Consider the following 18,024-nt stretch of genomic DNA (forward strand, 5'->3'; position numbering starts at 1 on the left):
GACGATTTTTGCGACTTTTTTTAATTTTCTATAAATATTTTTTTTTAAGAGGGATGATACTGGAAAAGCCTGGAAAATGCTTGTTGTCAATGCATAAACTCGTCTCTTAGGATTCAGTTAAAGCCTAAATTGACCTAAGAAGCACTGTCATTTTTTGAGAGAATTGGCTGGAAAGTTAGCGTGCTTTTCAAATGGTAATGGCTGTCTCCTTACTTGAAATCCGATTTAATTTCAAAACCAAGAGTTTCCCCAAAGTGGCAAACACCGTTGGACAGATCTCGACGAGAGGAATCGGAATATGCCAAGAAAATATGTTCAAGCTCTGTACATCTTGGAGAAAATTGGCAAAATTTGAATTTCTGTTGTAGGAAGGTCCTTTTTGTTATTGCAGATTCTTGAAGAAATTGTTTATCGATAAATTATTAATTGCATCCAACAATTCAAATAATTTTCAATTGTTGCCCTGTATCATTCCACTTTAAGACTGTCAAATTTTTTTCTTAATTTCTATTTTAATCAAGCCTGAACTAAAACCCATCTTAACCCGTTTAAAATTGGTTAAAACTTCGGTGGAAAATATTTTAATGAACCTTTGACTCATCTAAAAGAGATCTGATAATATTTAAAAACAATTAGGTTGAAATTGAAATATTTTAATGATTTACAAATAAGACATTCACAGAAAAAATATCACAAATTTAAGGATCTTCAGGGCAGTTGTCATTAGGGGTTATCTCCCACTCATCTGCAAGCTGGTTGGCAGCAATAACGCGTTCAATCTCAGCCAGAGTCACGTCATCAGGGAACCTTTCACGGGTGATAACCCAAGCGTACTCTGAACATGATATTTAAATTAGGATTTGATTCAAACATTAAATTTTAAGACAGCTTACGAAGATTTTCAGTGCCGAATTCAGTACAAGACCAGACAACGGAGTACCTCGTATAGTCAGTTTCCAAAACCCAGTAGGGCGAGACGTAGTCTGAGGAAGAAATTCAATGAAATTTAGAGAGTATATATTCTCTGGAACAACCAATTTTAACCAGGGATACAGGGAAAAGTAATTTTTTTTTTACAAAATTATTTGAATGTGTTGTTTATTTATTAGGGATTCAGGAATTCCTCTGATGACAATTATTTTTAGTTGCAATAAAATATACTAACCAACAGAGGGGAAGCTGACGAGCAACTTGGCTTCACCAGAGTCGCTGTCGACCGTGGCATATCCCAATATGGTTTCAGGCGCTTGGGACCTAAAATATCCATTCGAAATAAAAAAAAAACAATGTTGTATATGACTTACAGAGTATTGAACAGATAATTCCTGACGGCAACAGTTTCGTTGGGGCTGAGGGTGTAGGTGGCAGAGTTTCAGATGCCATATCCTTCGAAGAAGTTGTGGTACTTTTTCTGTTGATACCATCTGTCCAGACACTAAAGCCAAATTATCCATATTTACAAGATTTCCAGATTAATTTCTTACAGCAGGAAGGTCGAAGTTCTGTTGGACGGTCAGAGGGGGGCAGGGGCCGGGTTGGACGATTTGAGCACTCACTCCAACCAGGACGAGAGAAAACACGGCCAGGGAGATCATCTTAGTTTCTTTTTGAAAAAAATAATAATTTGAAGATTTAAAGGGTAATCTTTTGGAAATAGAATTTTAATTTTAGCTCTGAGCACCCTTTACAAACATATAAAGTTTGATTCTGGTGCGGTGAAAATTAATTAAATAAAAAAAATAGTCAGAATCCCTTCAAATTTAAAACTTAAACCGTGTGAAAATAGTCAACCTTCCAAATTATATTTACCTCTCTGCTGATGCTTTTCAGTTGTGGTCAAGATGCACAGTGTCAAGCCAAGCAAACAGGCTTGCTTTTATATCAATGATAACAAACGCACGCAAATAAAAAAACAGTGATGAAGCTTTTTTTAAGATTAATCTCCGTGATAAACACCGCTAAATAAAGTGATGTAATGATGACTCAATTTTGGCCTAAAAAGTCCTTTGTCTATTTATGTCATTAAAATTTGATAGCATATATTATAATGTTCCCTTAGCCAAACCTAGAGAAGCAAACTACGAGGATTTTGTTGCGTATAGCCTATGTTATGTGCGTAATCGATTTAATACCTCGTCTGTACAGATTGATTATCAGTCACGATGATATGCTAAATTTGGGTGGTGAGATATAACAGGTGGCGCGTTGCCTGGACTACGTGCACCTGTGCTAATAGATAACGAGTGGAACAAATAAACAGATCTGATACTGACGAATTTTTTCTAAGTTTCAATTTTAATTTAGCCTGAACTAAAACCATCTTCAACCGTTTAAAATTCGATTAAATTGGCTAAAAAATCTGAGCTTGCAAATTATCAAAATATTTATTTCACTCTCCAAAAAGAGATCTGATAATATTTAAATTCAATAAAGTTGGAAATGAATTAAACATTCAGTGTTCTGTTTTTTGCAAAATTTTAATGATTTACAGTTAAGACATTCGCAGGAAAAATATCACATGTTTAAGGATCTTCTGGGCAGTTGTCATTGGGGGTTATCTCCCACCGATCCGCAAGTTGGTTGTCGGCAATCACGCGTTCAATCTCAGCCAGGGTCGCGTCATCAGGGAACCTTTCGCGGGTGAGAACCCAAGCGAACTCTAAACATGACATTTAAATTAAAATTTGATTCAAACATTAAAATTTAAGACAGCTTACGAAGATTTTCAGTGGCGAATTCAGAACAAGACCAGACAACGGAGAACCTTGTATAGTCAGTTTCCAAAACCCAGTAGGGCGAATCGTAGTTTCCTGAGGAAGAAATTTAATTATATTTAGAGAGGATTCTTTCAAATTACCAATTTTAACCAGGGATAAGAGGAAAAATAAAAATGTGTTTCAAAAAATTATTTGGCTCTGTTGCAACCGTCGAAACCATCGAAATTAAAAAAAAATTGCAGAACTAGCCTATTTATAATGCAGTAAAACTATTATTTATTATTAATTTCCATAATGATAGTTTTTAGTAAAATTATAAAACGCTTAAAATGTACTAACCGACAGATGGGAAGCTGACGAGCAACTTGGCTTCTCCAGAGTCGCTGCCGACCGTGGCATATCCCAAAATGGTGTCAGGCTCTTGGGTCCTATAACAAGAATTTGAAATCAAGAAAAAAAAAACGAAAATATGTATGGCATACACAGTGTTGAAAAGATAGTTCCTGACGGCAACAGTTTCGTTGGGGTTGAGGGTGTAGGTGGCAGTGTTGCAGATGCCATTTTCCTCAAAGTAGTTGAAGTACTTCTTCTGTTGATACCATCTGTCCAGATACTAAAGCAAAAATTATCCATTTTTACAAGATTTCCAGATTAAATGGGTTGAATTTTCTTACAGCAGGAAGGTCGAAGTTCTGTTGGACGGTCAGAGGGGGGCAGGGACCAGGCTGGATGATTTGAGTACTCGCTCCAACCAGGACGAGAGAGAACACGGCCAGGGAGATCATCTTTTGTTTCTTGATTTGAGAGAAAAATATTTTTGAAATAGAATTTTAATTTTTGCTCTGAGAATCCTTAAAAATTAAATGTACAAAATCTTTCCCCATAAAATTTATAATGATTTAAAATCAAAACTCCACCGGACGCCATATCTGCGCGTCGCACGAATCTGGACCCCGCTGAGCAATAATCAGACATTTTTCTCTGGACATCCTTTAAAAAATTAATGTACACGATTTACTCAAAAAGATTAAATCGTAATTAAATTCAAAATTATTCAGAGAGACCTATTGATTTAGAACTGGAAAGCTCTTTTGTAAAGAGCCAAGAGAGAAAGGAAAGTTACTACGAATAAAATTTGGTTCTGTTGCAGTGAGAAAATTAATTTAAAAACAAAATAAATGTGGTCAGAATCCCTTCAAAATTAAATCTTAGGCTAGTTTGAAAACAGTCAACCCTCCAAAAAATATTTACCTCTTCTGATGCTTTTCAGTTGTGGTCAAGATGCACAGTGTCAAGCCAAGCAAAGGGGCTTGCTTTTATATCAATGAATTATTTCGATAACAAACGCACGCGAATCAAACAAACAGAGATAAATATTTTTTAGTGATAAACAACGCTAAATGTTATGTAATGATGACTCAATTTTGGTCTAAAATCGTCCTTTGTCTATTTGTATCATTAAAATCTGATAGCATATTCTAAAATGTTCCCTTAGCCAATCCTAGAGAAGCAAACTACGCGGATTTTGTTGCGTAACCTGAATGTAATGAGCGTAATCAAACGTAGACCTCTGTACAGATTGATTATCAGTCACGTGTTAGCTGAATTTGGGTGGCACGTTGCCTGGACTACGTGCACCTGTGCTTATTGATAACGAGTAGAACAAGTAAACAGATCTGAATTCCTTTTGATCTTTCGGTCTATTCTTGAGCTGCAGGAAATTTTTATTCTTCAAGTTTCTTAAATTAATTAATTCCTCTCCAGGAAGATTTTGTCAACTTATAGAGTTTTTACAAGACCATTCAGGCTATACTTATAGTCATTATACGTCAAAATTGCAAGTCTAGTTGATTTATTAAAGGAATTTCGCCTTGCGGGAAAAGGATGCATCCGCTCTGGGATGGAATTTCATCACGACTCGTCGAGGTTTGGCTCTCGCGCCAATTATGAATGGTTTTCCTGCCGCCTGCCGTGGCACCTGACTCACCTTACCATTTCCTGCCTTTGCCTCTAGATAGTCTAGATGCCTTCTTAGGAAAGCAATGAAGCAATGATCCGGCTTTAAAATACGAAACAAAGGGATTACAATTAATTGAAATTTTTACGATAATCTTAATTAAAAATTAATTAAAATTGAATAAATAACTCCGGTTAAATCCATATAATTAATTTTGATCGTATCTCTTTTAGAATTTATAAACTGTTTCATAATTTTCCCTCTTTAAAAAATTTTGATATCGTAAAATCGCGGTAGCTCGTAAACACGTCTTTAAGCTAAGCACACAATTGCACCGATAAGAAATAAAAGCTAATTGAACAGCAGTTAAAGCGGTCGTAAATCTAAATTTTCTTGCTCCTTCCTGGAAATTCCGCTCCTTTCAAATTAACGCGTTGAACCTTTTGTGCGCGCGGTGCTAAATGGTGCGAGGCCTTCTCGAGAGTGCGGGAAAAGCCGTAATTAAAGCAGAAAACAAGGCATTAACAAGATAATTAAGGAATGCAGGATAGCTACTTGAAAATCCGAATTTGCATATCCTGCACGCACGCACTCGGCGACGGAAAAACACACAAATAAATATAAATCGTACGTATCAAGCTCGTGCAATTGCACACTCAGCTCTTAATAAGGTCTCGGCCTGCGAGTTTATTAAAATATGCAGTGCGTTGAAAATTTATTGGGGCTACGACAATTATTTTAATTTGCTGCACGTAGCAAGCGGCCAATTAAGAATAAGCGAGTCGCTGCGCGGCTCGTCGTCGTCGTCGGCTGTATGCGCAGCGAAATAATTGAAATAATTTATATCGCGCACTCGCCTGCCTTTTTTCCCCGAGACCACCAAAGTTGACACATCAATCCTTTTTCTTTCTCTCTTTGCTTCTCTTTCTTCGGTTGGCTGCTCTTATTGAGTCATTATGTAAGCACGCATTTGCCAATAATTACACATTATATACGCTTCTTTTGTGCATTAATATTGGACAAACAATGCTGCGAGGCGCAAAAAAGCGGCTGAGTGCCTGCTTTTAATGGTCGAGCATTAAGTTTCGCGCTACGCACACACACAGGCCGTATAATTAGCCGTCATTAAAGGTAATTTTAATGTCATTCAAAACCATTTTCAGCCTTTGAACACACGCGTCTCATCGCCTCTCACAGCACTAAAAATACATATACAGACGGCTTATTTGATTTAATTTGGCTGGGGTTTGAATACGTTTATGATTTTCAAATTTGGATCTGTGTGTACTTCTTTTTGCGAGAAAATAAATAAAACAGTTTAAGGAATTCTGCAAACAATGTTAATCAAAGAGATTTTATAATTTTTTAAAATTTCTGCTCTTAATTTAGCAGAAGCTGTAATATTAACTTAATTTATCGCTGAAATTTGTGCAATATAAATTTGCAAAAAAATATAACATTGAACGACTTTCAATTTAGGACTAAATGTTAGTCTTTAAGAATAATTTATTAGACCCCGGCGTTCCTTTAAATGTTCCAACTCTGTAAATTCTACTCATTTTCCGTGCTTGTGAAGACAGTTGAATATTTGTCATATTTAAAATATCCCCGACAAAAATGTATAGGTGAAATGATAAAATTATTTAAATTTTTTAAATTGCACCATTTGCATTCAATATTCCATCTCCATAACCCCACACTGAGCAATTCAGAGCAGAGCTGCGACAATATGGCATCGAAAACCTCGTTTCCCACTGGAATTTTCGGTAAAGAAGGTGAGAAATATTTGAATTTAGCAAAATCTACAGTTTTAAAAGACATTTTACTCAGAGGATCTCAAACTTCAGCCCTCGGAGAGCAGCGCATTCCCTTTCTTTATCCCAATCGAGTAGGTTATAAATTTTACTAAGGATGACACGAAATAATTTAAATAATTGATGTCCAACGCAGGCACCATGGGATGAATATAGCAGCGATTAGAGATAACAACAGAGAGGCCTGGGGATACGCAACTAATTTTTTACTCAGCAGCAAGGCACGCGGATTTCTACAGTGGAAAAAGTTTGAGGAGCAAATAATCCGATCGGAGGGCTCAACAATTCTAGGCAAGCCACATATTTCAAATATTCTGCAGGTACGTGAAATAATATTTTTACAAACGCTTTTTTTAATTGGTTCGCTTTTTTCTAGCATATTCCTTTCGACTTTGATGTTGAAAATGACGTCCTATTTGATGTTCCCGTGGAGTCAACCATTTTGGTCCAACTGCCGTTCCAGCCTGCCTTGCTATTCCAGTGGCTGACTTGTTTAATGCACCATGTTTGGACATTTGAAAATTGCATGTCTGCATTTTACAATTTGCCAGTTCCCGAGAAATTCAAGCCGCATTTATTGAGCTTGCACGAGCTCTTAAAGACAACTCATCACAATATTGGATATCTTTTTGACCATCTTCAACTCCAAGTAAAGACTGAAACTGAAATATTTGTTGACAACTTGAAGAATTTCGATATTATGTTGAAAGAACTTGTGCCTTTTATCGCGTTTTGGGTTGATGGTAATGGTCGAGATCACACGGATCACTTAAAAATGGAATGCTGGCAAAATTGGAAATCCGATGTCCAGCTTTTCCAATTGAAGAAAGAAATCATGCCACTTAAAAATAGGAACTTCTTGTTCAACCCGGATTTCTGGAGGGGGCCTCACCAAGACGACCTGAAACTCTTTGGAAACTCGAATTCTGAGCAACTTGTCAAAGTGCAAATTACGACACACGATGAGAATCTAAAAAATCTCTCTCGTCGCCATGAAATTAAAAAATACCTGAACGAGAAATTCAGCTCAGAAGCCATTAAAAACTTGAACCTAGACGTTTTAAAAAAGGATCGTGCCTTTTTGAAGATTATTTGTAAAGCGAAGAACTCAGAACGTATGCTTTCTGTGTTAATTATAGGTTAAATAACTGAAATATTTTTTTTTTCAGAACTGTGGAAGCTGACACACACCGAAAATGAAGATAGACCAGGAATTTTAGGCGATATTCTTGCGATCAATGCTTTTAATGATTATCAAGATGCGCTTATGGAGGTCGCTAGTTGGATTGTCAATGAGTTCAAAATGTCGTCGCCGAAGCATTTCGGCATCGAAGGATTAACTCCAAAAGGAAAATTGGACATTGATTATCTCTCGCAGGTTGTAGAAAATTCTAAGGATGTCACTTACAGCCTTCAAGGCGTATTACAGTCGATTTGGAAGCTTGACTTTACTCAAGAGAAATCAAAACAAAATACAATTTTTGAACAATCCGGCAAGAAATTTGAGGTAATTAATTGTGATTGAAATTAAAAAAAAAAACTAAATCCAATGTTGATTACCAAGTTCTGTTAAATTTTCAACTATCAATATTATTCTCTCTCTTTGCAGGCTCGGATAAGAGAAATAGTAATGAACTGCATTGACACCCATTTAAAAATAGAAAATTTTGAAGAAAAGAAGGATGAAGTGCTGAGAGATTGGCAAGTGGTCCAGTATTTGCTACCGTGCTTCGTCGCTTCGTATCTTGATTGGTGTGAAACTGTACCGCAAGTAGATTTGCGTGATAGGAAGAGGTACGAAAAGTTTATAGACGAACTTATAAAGACGTACGAGCAAAAAGACGGGATTAGGAAATCCTCGTGGCTAAACGTAATGAAGGACGTCGATTCAATTCCCGCTCTGAGAGAATCTCACTACGATGATAATAACAAGAAGCTACTGAGTTCCTTTGACGAAGTTTCAAGCATTATGCAGCAGATAATATTCTGTCCAGATCTGAAGATGCTCTACGAAGATCGGATAAATAGCACCAAAGAAAGCACTTCGTGCACTTATTGGAAGTGGCTCATGTGGGACTTTTTCAGCAAATTGAATCATGCGTTTCTTTTATCAAATATGTAAAGTCCTTAATTTAATAATCTAAATAACTGACTGTTTATTCATCAACCATCAGGGAAGAATCAACAAATGCCTAAATTTCCTGCAAATATTCAGTTGATCAAATCTTTTTACCTATAAAATGTTGAACTGGCCCATCTGAGCTGAAATTTCACTCATTTAATTGATTAGTCATTTCATTTTTACTAATATTTTTATTGATTGCAATCAAGTTTCTTTGTGTACTTTAGTGAAGCGACCCTGGAATTTTTAACAGCGCGTCTTCTTTTATGTAAAGGCACAATCTGCTATACTGTATTTTTAGATTGCATCAAATATACTACAATTTAATTAATGAATATTGTATATTTTATTTAAAAATACCACATTTTCAGTATCTATTAATTGAGTACTGCCGCTGGATACTAAATAAAAATAATGCGCATTTTGAAATACATTTACGCTCACTACATATTGCCAAACTGCACGTTAATTCGTACCAACAATAAGGTAATTAAATTTAATTTCAATTGTTCGCATAAACCGACTTAAAGTGGAATGATACTGGGCAACAATTGAAAATTATTTAAATTGTTGGATGCCTTAAACAATTGACCGATAAACAATTTGTTCAACAATTTGCAATAATAAAAAAATGACCTTCCTACAATAAAAATTCAAATTTTGCCAATTTTCTCCAAAATTTACAGTGCTTGAACATATTTTCTTGGCACATTCCGATTCCTCTCGTCGAGATCTGTCCAATTGTGTATGCCACTTATTGGGGAAACTCTTGGTTTTGAAATTAAATCGGATTTCAAGTAAGGAGACAGCCATTTACCATTTGAAAAGCACAGTAACTTTCCAGCCAATTTTCTCAAAAAATTACGGTGCTTCTTAGGTGAATTTAGGTTTTAACTGAATCGTAAGGGACGAGTTTATGCATTGGCAACAACCATTTTCCAGGCTTTTCCAATATCATTTCTTTTTAAATATGCAACAAGCAACAATTACAAGTTTTTGCTAGTTATAAAATTTAACAGAAGCAACTAAAATAATTTTTTTAACAGTATTTATATTATTACTTATAAAAACACTTATTTAATTTATTTTTTGTTTTTAACATTTAATTAAAAATTATATTTTGATATGGAAATTGTGCTATATGTTTAACTTATCTGTACTTTATTAAATTTATAAGTATTTCAGTTCATTCCAAATTTTTATTCTTCTTAGAGTTGCATTTTTATGTAATAATTAAAACTCTTTTTTATACAGCTCACCACACTTCATAACTTCCGACATTGAAACATTTATACTAAAAAGGGTTTATGTGCTAGATGTTATGCATAAATTAAAATTTAAAAAATTCAACTGTAGGTGGCAAAGTGGACGAAAAAGGATTAGCGTCCCACGCAATCAGACACATGTGTACGTTTCTCTCATCGTCACTGCGCGGAGAATACATACATATACTGTACTAGGAAGCATTGCCGGCTGCATGACAATAGTGCAACGTACACGCACGCATTACCTCATCGATCGCAATACAAATAACACACACACATTTATTGTTTTGATCATCATGAGAACTCTCCCACAAGCCTTTACTCCGAAGCGAGTGCATTGCCAGAGAAAGAGGCACGTCGATCGGGGCGAAATTTGTACGCGGCGCACGAGTTTGGACTTTCCGCCGCCGCCGCCACCGCCGCCGCAGCCGCACTCGAGGCCGCGGCGGAATTTCGCGTGGTTTCTTGGTCAAGGTCGTTGGCCAATCAATCAGCCGGCGATTATTCCGGCCGTTCGCATTCGCCCTTTTTTATACAACGCGCCGTGTGTGCGTGGCCGAGCGAGCCCATGCAGCGGTTATTCACTTTATTGCTCTATCGAGACGCCAGTTTTTTACTTCTTTTGCTCCAAATGATGAGGTTTTTTAGAACAGAAGTGGGAAAGAGCCTTCTCATCCCAGGGGTTTCCTGAGAGAATTTTTAAAATCCTTTGATTAGGAATTTTATTCAAATTAAACATTAAATAACAAAATAAAGCGACTGACATTTGCATGATTTTCGCTATGTTCATTTTATTTCGTGATTTCTTCTTTAAAATTCATTTACCGGCAGAAAGAGCTGTTCAAAATTATTTAAAATCAGCGGGGGCCAGATACGTGCGACACGCAGATATGGCGTCCAGTTGAATATGGCGTGAAAAAAATGGCTACGTGAAAATTCGCGAAAAAGAACAAAGTTTTCGTCAATATTGTGGAAAAATTTGCATTACTTGCACTAATTGAGTCTATTGGATCGCAAAAACAAATTGTTGACACTCGCACGGCAATCCAAAGAGAGCTTTTTGTTTCCCAAATTCAGACGCCATCTTGCATCTGCGCAGTGCGAACCAATTTTATCGCACATCTGGCCCCCGCTGATTAAAATCATGAATAAAAGGCTTGAAAATTGTAATTAAAATAAAATACAAATCCTCTTTAATTTTTTACCTGATTTTCGCACCATTTATTTTTTATTTCCCGCATTAAATTTGAATTTGTGCCTATTTCACCCCTTGAGAAAATCAGCCGACACAATCAGTTCTATTTGGCGATTGTGCTGACGGTCCAGCAGTGATTCGGCGGACGATGGAGCAGCGAAAAGGAGCGGAGGAGCGAGCGGCGGGCAGCCCTGGCGGAGCCAACGCCCTGGCCAAGTTCATTGCTACGGCCGAGCGAAATATGTATTTATGTGAGCGCGCGGACTGTGCCTCAAGAGAGCAGCTCTCGCGGCGCGCATTCAGCTTCCGCGCGCGCTCGGGGTTTGTTCTCTCGGCGCTCACTCGCTCGTGGTCCCGTTACCGATCACGTCTTCATTATTCATGCCAAAAGTCGCAGCGGCTTATCAATAAATTTCCACCACCAGACAGGCCGGCCGAGCGCCACACACGCCGAACACACTAAATCACCGACGCCCCCGACGCCACCACTCTGTGCGTGATTATTGGGGTGGTGAAAAATGCAAAAAAGGAATGTATTAGTTTTCTACATCAGTCGCAAACTTGTTTAAACTTGGAATTACAAGAAAAACGCGTGTTTGGATTTAAATATTTTGAAGCTGTACAGAAAAATTGAGAAAAATCACTTTTTTCCAATGTCTAAAAATTTTGAAATTTGCTAATTGGAGAGAAAATTGTCTCCAAAGTTTCCATGCTAGTCTAGCGGTGAGCTCTGTCTCCTTATTGAAAATCGAAATTTATTATTTATTTAGTCAGAATGGAAATTCACCCCAAAGTTTTCAAACCGTTGCTTAAATCGTGACGTGAGGAATCGAAATCAAAGCAAAAAATATTTAAAACCCATTTAATTTCCCGATTTATTTTGTTAAATTTAAAATTTAACTGGTCAAACTTCAAAAATTAATAGCCACGTTCAAGAGACTTCTTTTGCGGATTTTCTTAAAATTCCAAACAGGTTTTTTTCATTGATCTGCATTGTTGACAAACATAGAGAGTGAACATCATTAAAAATATGTGTTAAATTAAATTAGAAAAATAACAATAAAATTGTTTAATTATGCCAAGGATAAATAATGGTATTATTTTACACAATTTAACCAAATAAATTGAAGCTGAAATCATTTGCAGTGTTCGGAAAAAACCCACTCCATTACAACGGACGGTTTTTTGCGTTTTTTCTGCAACTTTTTCCCACACAAATGCATTTTTACTGCCGATCGATTCCCAAATAGAGATTTTAACAAAATCATTAAAAAAACCACTGGTTTCACCAATTGACACTTAATAACTAATATTTTCTTAAATTTCTGACTTTATAGGCGTGAAATGTGACCGTATTGGGGTTGAACTCAGAATAATGCGTAAAAACCCAATACGTGTTTTATTGCAGTTTTGCGCAAATAAAATGCTATGCAATTTTTGCCTTGCAAAATTGAATAACCCTAATAATTTGTGATATAAAAAATTATTTAACCTATTTTAATATATGGAGTTAATTAATTTTTATTTCTATATTTAACATTTTAAAATTTTTCAGTTTTTTGTAACTTACTACAAAGTAACATTTAATTTTTAATATTTTTCTGCAAAAAAATGAATTTAAAAATTTTCTCTGCAATGTTACCAGCAACTGAATTATAAATTTAAACTATCGAAATGCTTGCCACCGTTTATTAAATATAAAAAATAAATCAAAATATTAAATTTAGATTGCTATATGTTTAGCTTGAGTTGAAGTAATTTGTTTGCGTGCCTATAATATTTTGAAAATTTCACTAAACCATATTTGAAATCAGTTGATCACGACACTTCAATAATTGCTACAATTGATTTATCTTCAAACTTGATATGTCATACAGTCTTGGGGAACATTTTCATGGAAATCGTGCGCAAAGAGCTTTTAATTCTCGTTGGCCCGTCGCGGTCGGTCGGTCGATCGGTCGGTACGGCAGCTCACATGCAAATGTCGTCCATAAATTGCGGACACATCTTGCAGTCGGCTGGCACGCTGGTGAAAAATGACGCTTCAAGGTAATTTGTTTTCTGATTAAACGCGATTTTGTTGTATAGCGCGCGCGAGAGAGAGAGAGAGAGAGTTGCGATATTATTGAGACTTTTCCAGCTTTTAATGACGATTTGTTTCGAAATTTATGCTTGGCGCTGCTCATTTACGCTCCGCCACACTTGCTGTCAAAAGCCGTTTTCTCACCGCGCGCGATCCTTGTGTTCCAATGTGTGTTTATAGTCGCGACGAACACGATCGCCCCACCGAGATTGTGCGCGCGCGTATTGTTTGTCGCCGCGTCGCCATGTAAAATACTATTTGGACTTATGCTAATGACCAGAGGCATCGGACAAACGAACGGAAAACACCTTGTGACCAAACACAGGCATCCTAGACCAAAGTGTGAATCAGACATTATGCCTCCGAGGAAAAGGAAACGTGACTAGAATTTAAACTGCTCCTTTGTCTATTTCTGAAGGAAAGATTCCGTTCTGGGATATTTCGGGCTTGCGTTTACGGAAAATAGAACCAAATTCAGAAGGTAACCCATCATTTGGTTTAATTTAAAGTAGATGATGATGGTGAATTTCCCCGAAAAATCCTTTAACATTAACACACATACCGATTGGGTCATAAGGAGCATGGTACTGTTAAAAATAAATAAATTTTCCAAGGAAATCGGCCGTTAAAGTTAACATTGTTTTAAATGAAGAATTTTCACTGAATTTCCGCATTTCCCTAAAGAAAGACTCACACTGACAGATATAGATCACGATGAGAGGATTCCAAATCATTGAGAAAACATGGTCAAGCGCTGGAAATTTCGGAGAAAATTGGAAAAAAAACAACCTGATTGGTCAACGTCCAGCGCTGCTGTCCAACAGAGGGGGGCGTTTCCCCTGTCGCTTCTTGCTTTGTTACAGAATGTGGCTTTAAATATCATTTAAATTATGTTTTACTTAACAGAAAACCATAGGTTAAATCTCCAACAGATATAAAAAACCGAAAAATTCTGAAATTCCTTTTTGCCAGTAAGAAATGTTTTTTAAATAAATCAAAATACTTAAAGACTTTCTTTGACGAAGTTTCTGAGCACACCAATCGATTCTCTAGGGTCGAATTAAAGAAGGTGGATATTTTTTCCGATCAAAAAGTGCAGCGCGACGTGCGTAGCATAAGTAGAACGTTTTTTCCCGCCAAAACAATTTGAACCTGTATGCGAGAACTGCGCATGCATCAGCGCTGGTGTGGCCGAGGAGAGGCGTCATGTCAGCCGCTAGCAGCCGGTGATTGGCGTGTGCCAGCTCTAACGCATGCGCATTACTCGTGTTTTGGCGGGAAAAAAGTTATTTTTGTACTACGCACGTCGCGCTGCACTTTTTGGTCGGCAAAAATATCCACTCTACCCAATTCGACCCTCAAGAATCGATTGGTGCGCTCAGAATCTTCGTCAAAGACGGTCTTTAAACGAAACTTTTCATTTATTGCCCCTCATTGCTACACTGAAACTAATTGGAGCAAAAATCTCTTCTTTTGGGTGAGAAAACAATAAATGTAACACAAACCAGAGTGTCTATAAAAGAAACAACTGCCGAGAATATCATCATGCACTTACGGAGGTGCTAATTGGCACTTTGAGCGCAATGCTTGTAAAATAATTTGGCAAAAACGAGACGCAATTAGAAGCTGGTATATTTGGACGCGCTGATGGCGGGATGAATAGGCCGTAAAAGGCGGCGAACACCTGGCATTGGCACACAAACTTGCATGCCCGCTGCACTCACTCACTCTTCACTCTCTTTGAAAGCGCACAATTAAATGCGCTAAATTTGGAGATGTGCGCGGCTCATTTGATTCCAAAGATGTGCCGCCGTGACCGCCGCCGCAGCCGCCGCCGCTTGCATATTAAGTTATTCACAATTTTCTGAATGGCTTTTCTCGGCGGGTAATTCACGTGTGCGTTCAATAGGACGCAATTAATTCAAATTAATAACGTATGAGGTGCCGAAATTACACTGTGTAATGCCCGCGCCGCGCGCGGCGTACCTACGTACGTGTATATTATTTGTTTGATTTATATTTTGCGCCTTTTATTGCGCGCCTTATTCGACGACGGCCGTAATTTTCAATTTAGATTTTCGCCGATTTATGTATGCGAGAGCGCGAGAGTGCGAGAGAAAGGAAGGTTCTTGAACTGCAATCTTCTCGCTCCTCGCGCCGCGCACGCCACACAGACTCGGCCAAAAGCAGACGTGACCCACCCTGAATGAGCATTTTTACAACATACTTGTTAATGTGCCCATTTTTACGACTGCGCCCGCCACTCGTCCATTTTATTTATACCGCTCTTCTGTCCACCGCTCGCTCCACGTGTGCGCCTCCGAAATCGAGGAGGCACGAAAATAGAATTGACAGGTTCGAAAAAAAGTTCATTACAACTTTATTTAGTCAAATTCAACAATTTCCTTAGTTATATCAGGGCGGGGATTGTATTACGGTTTTTTATAGTTCACTACTTTTAGACTTCCCTTCAAATTAAACGGTTCTTTTTTGAGATATTCTTTCAGCCTTCTTAAAGAGGAATGATACTGGAAAATGCTTGTTTCCAATGCATAAACTCGTCCTTTAGGATTCAGTTAAAGCTTAAATTGACCTAAGAAGCACTGTAATTTTTTTAGAAATTTGGCTTGAAAGTTACCGTGCTTTTCAAATGGTAATGGCTGTCTCCTTACTTGAAATCCGATTTAATTTCAAACCCAAGAGTTTCCCCAATAAGTGGCATACACCGTTGAACAGATCTCGATCAGAGGAATCGGAATATGCAAAGAAAATATGTTCAAGCACTGTAAATTTTGGAAAAAATTGGCAAAATTTGAATTTTTACTGTAGGAAGGTCCAGTTTTTTATTGCAAATTGTTGAACAAATTGTTAATCGATCAATTGTTTATGGCATCCAACAATTTAAATAATTTTCAATTGTTGCCCAGTATCATTCCACTTTGAAGCATGTCAACAGTCAAAATTTAGCAGTTTTTCCTCCCGTAAAATCATGCGCTTTTTTCAATGTTCAAAGATATCCGTCATTTTTTAAGAAGAGCTCTAGCAAATGAACGAAATTAAAAAAAAATCAGACAACCCTCGTTGAAAAGTAATTTTGAGTTCTTTATATTGTTCTTTATGACCTGAAATTAGAATCAAATAAAATTAGATGTAATTTTGTTTTTACTTTATTTTTTAAAATTCATTGTACTCATTTTAACCGTACCTGAAGCTTGAATAATTTAATATTTTGCTTCGTGCACTACCACTAAAACAAACAAAAATGCGAATTTTCACGTTAAAAATTGAATATTTTGAAAAAATCTTAGTTTTATAATATTCATTACTTTTATTCTTGATGAATTCCACTTTGAAATTGAAAAAAGACAGTTTAAATATGTTTAAATCTTTGCTACGAAGCAAATCTTAAATTTTGCAAAACAAAAATGAACTATATATCATCTACCATTTGGCTCGTCTTAATATGCTCTACAGAACTTTAGAATTTAAATTGCATATATATTTATTGCAAATTTCTGAAAAATCATCTACTTAAATATTCCCTCAAATTTGAAATAGGAAAGTTCAGATTCCAATAAGCGAAAACTAGCTACAAATTTTACGCTATTTAACAAATAATAAAGTTTAAAAAATAGTTTTAGACTTAAAAATGCTAATTTTTTTAATTTACATTATATTAATTGACTAAACTATTGCTAAAAATATTTTTATAAAAATAAAAATTTTAATTTATTTTATTTTAGTTCCTTTTTAATTACGGGTTAAAAACAATTTTTTAAGGATATATGTACGGTTGAGTTATTTAAAAATTTTAAATAAATATTCTTCTGCACACTTGATCATTTTGATTATGATGTTGGCAAGAATGTTAATAGATTGAAAGTAAAAATTATAAAAATTTAATGTAGAAAATAGGCTAAGGATATAGAGATCAAAGCAGCATGCCAGAAAATGCCATCTTAATCGCAGCCACCTGCGTCAGATTGATTAACAACGCGCCGCATAATGTCTCCTTTAATCAAAATCATGCGATTTATTTCGCCTGGATGGACGTTTTGAACTCACAGTTCGCATACTGTTGAATAGATCACTATAATAGGAATCAAAATGAAGCGAAAAACTCACTGACAAACAATTTAATTTTACGAAAATGTAGCATAATCTGAAATTTCATATTTTACACAGGCATTTTATCCATATTACACAGTTAATGAAATTTCCAAGAGACTGGACTTACGTCATGTCCTGCATGGCTGATCAATCTCCGTGCCAGTGACAGTTAAATAGCTGCTTTCAGCACAAAAACACAAAATAATTCCGCCGCACACACCACACACACGTGCGTTCCTATCTCTTGTTTTTTTTTTATTTTTTGGTCGGAGGCAGAATCTGGGTGGCGTGGTCGTAACGCATCATCACCGTGCTGCGTGCGTTGTTATTAAATTAAAATCTCGGTACCAAAGAGAGAAGAGCGCAATTATTATACGAAAAACTGCCGGACGATGGCTCCAGGCAGGCTTTCAGTGTGCCGAAATTTGTGCGCGCAGACCGCTCGCGGCGCGTTGTTATTCAATCTGACGCAGGTGACTGCGATTAAGATCGCATTTTCTTGCATGCTCCTCTGATAACTGTAGCCTTCTTTATTCGATCGATATTACTGAACCAAAAGTTCCGTCACAAGACATTTTTTGCAAATTATAAAAATTATGCTTCGTCCAAGGCTCAACAGTGAGTTTATTTTTAAGATATTAATTACTAAATAGATTGCAGAGTATTATTTATTGAATTGTCTTAAAAAATTAATGAAATGAAATTTGAATTAAAAAGAAAAATTTTAATAATTTAATAAAGAAAATAAAGTTAGTATAATT

The 18,024-nt window shown here is 36.4% G+C and overlaps 2 protein-coding genes across 2 annotated transcripts; both read right to left on the bottom strand.

Moving 5' to 3' along the window:
- Positions 1 to 680: 680 nt before the first annotated feature.
- LOC135941062 (apolipoprotein D-like) lies at positions 681 to 1,835 on the bottom strand. The gene is made up of 6 exons (XM_065486288.1): positions 1,810 to 1,835; positions 1,485 to 1,603; positions 1,305 to 1,369; positions 1,166 to 1,254; positions 894 to 983; positions 681 to 835 (listed from the first exon to the last, which is right to left on the bottom strand). Exons 2-6 carry the CDS (start codon positions 1,593 to 1,595, stop codon positions 699 to 701), a joined length of 492 nt encoding a protein of 163 aa, XP_065342360.1. The 5' UTR covers positions 1,596 to 1,603; positions 1,810 to 1,835; the 3' UTR covers positions 681 to 698.
- A 623-nt stretch (positions 1,836 to 2,458) lies between these two features.
- Positions 2,459 to 3,988, bottom strand: LOC135939873 (lazarillo protein-like). Its single transcript, XM_065484473.1, has 6 exons — positions 3,969 to 3,988; positions 3,392 to 3,511; positions 3,200 to 3,330; positions 3,057 to 3,145; positions 2,718 to 2,810; positions 2,459 to 2,659 (listed from the first exon to the last, which is right to left on the bottom strand). The coding sequence occupies exons 2-6, from the start codon at positions 3,500 to 3,502 to the stop codon at positions 2,523 to 2,525; spliced, it is 561 nt and encodes a 186-aa protein (XP_065340545.1). The 5' UTR covers positions 3,503 to 3,511; positions 3,969 to 3,988; the 3' UTR covers positions 2,459 to 2,522.
- Between the last annotated feature and the right edge of the window lie 14,036 nt (positions 3,989 to 18,024).

This window comes from Cloeon dipterum, chromosome 3, assembly GCF_949628265.1.
Source record: "Cloeon dipterum chromosome 3, ieCloDipt1.1, whole genome shotgun sequence".
In the NCBI taxonomy this organism is placed as follows: Eukaryota; Metazoa; Arthropoda; class Insecta; order Ephemeroptera; family Baetidae; genus Cloeon; species Cloeon dipterum.

Excerpts from the sequence above, each read along its gene's own strand:
- LOC135939873 (XM_065484473.1), bottom strand. The coding sequence starts at position 3,502 with ATGATCTCCCTGGCCGTGTTCTCTCTCGTCCTGGTTGGAGCGAGTACT. Across the intron at positions 3,146-3,199 it reads AACTATCTTTTCAACACTGT|GACCCAAGAGCCTGACACCA; the intron begins GTATGCCATACA and ends TTCTTGTTATAG. Across the intron at positions 2,660-2,717 it reads ATTCGCCACTGAAAATCTTC|AGTTCGCTTGGGTTCTCACC; the intron begins GTAAGCTGTCTT and ends TGTCATGTTTAG.
- LOC135941062 (XM_065486288.1), bottom strand. The coding sequence starts at position 1,595 with ATGATCTCCCTGGCCGTGTTTTCTCTCGTCCTGGTTGGAGTGAGTGCT. Across the intron at positions 1,255-1,304 it reads AATTATCTGTTCAATACTCT|GTCCCAAGCGCCTGAAACCA; the intron begins GTAAGTCATATA and ends TGGATATTTTAG. Across the intron at positions 984-1,165 it reads CGTCAGCTTCCCCTCTGTTG|ACTACGTCTCGCCCTACTGG; the intron begins GTTAGTATATTT and ends TTTCTTCCTCAG.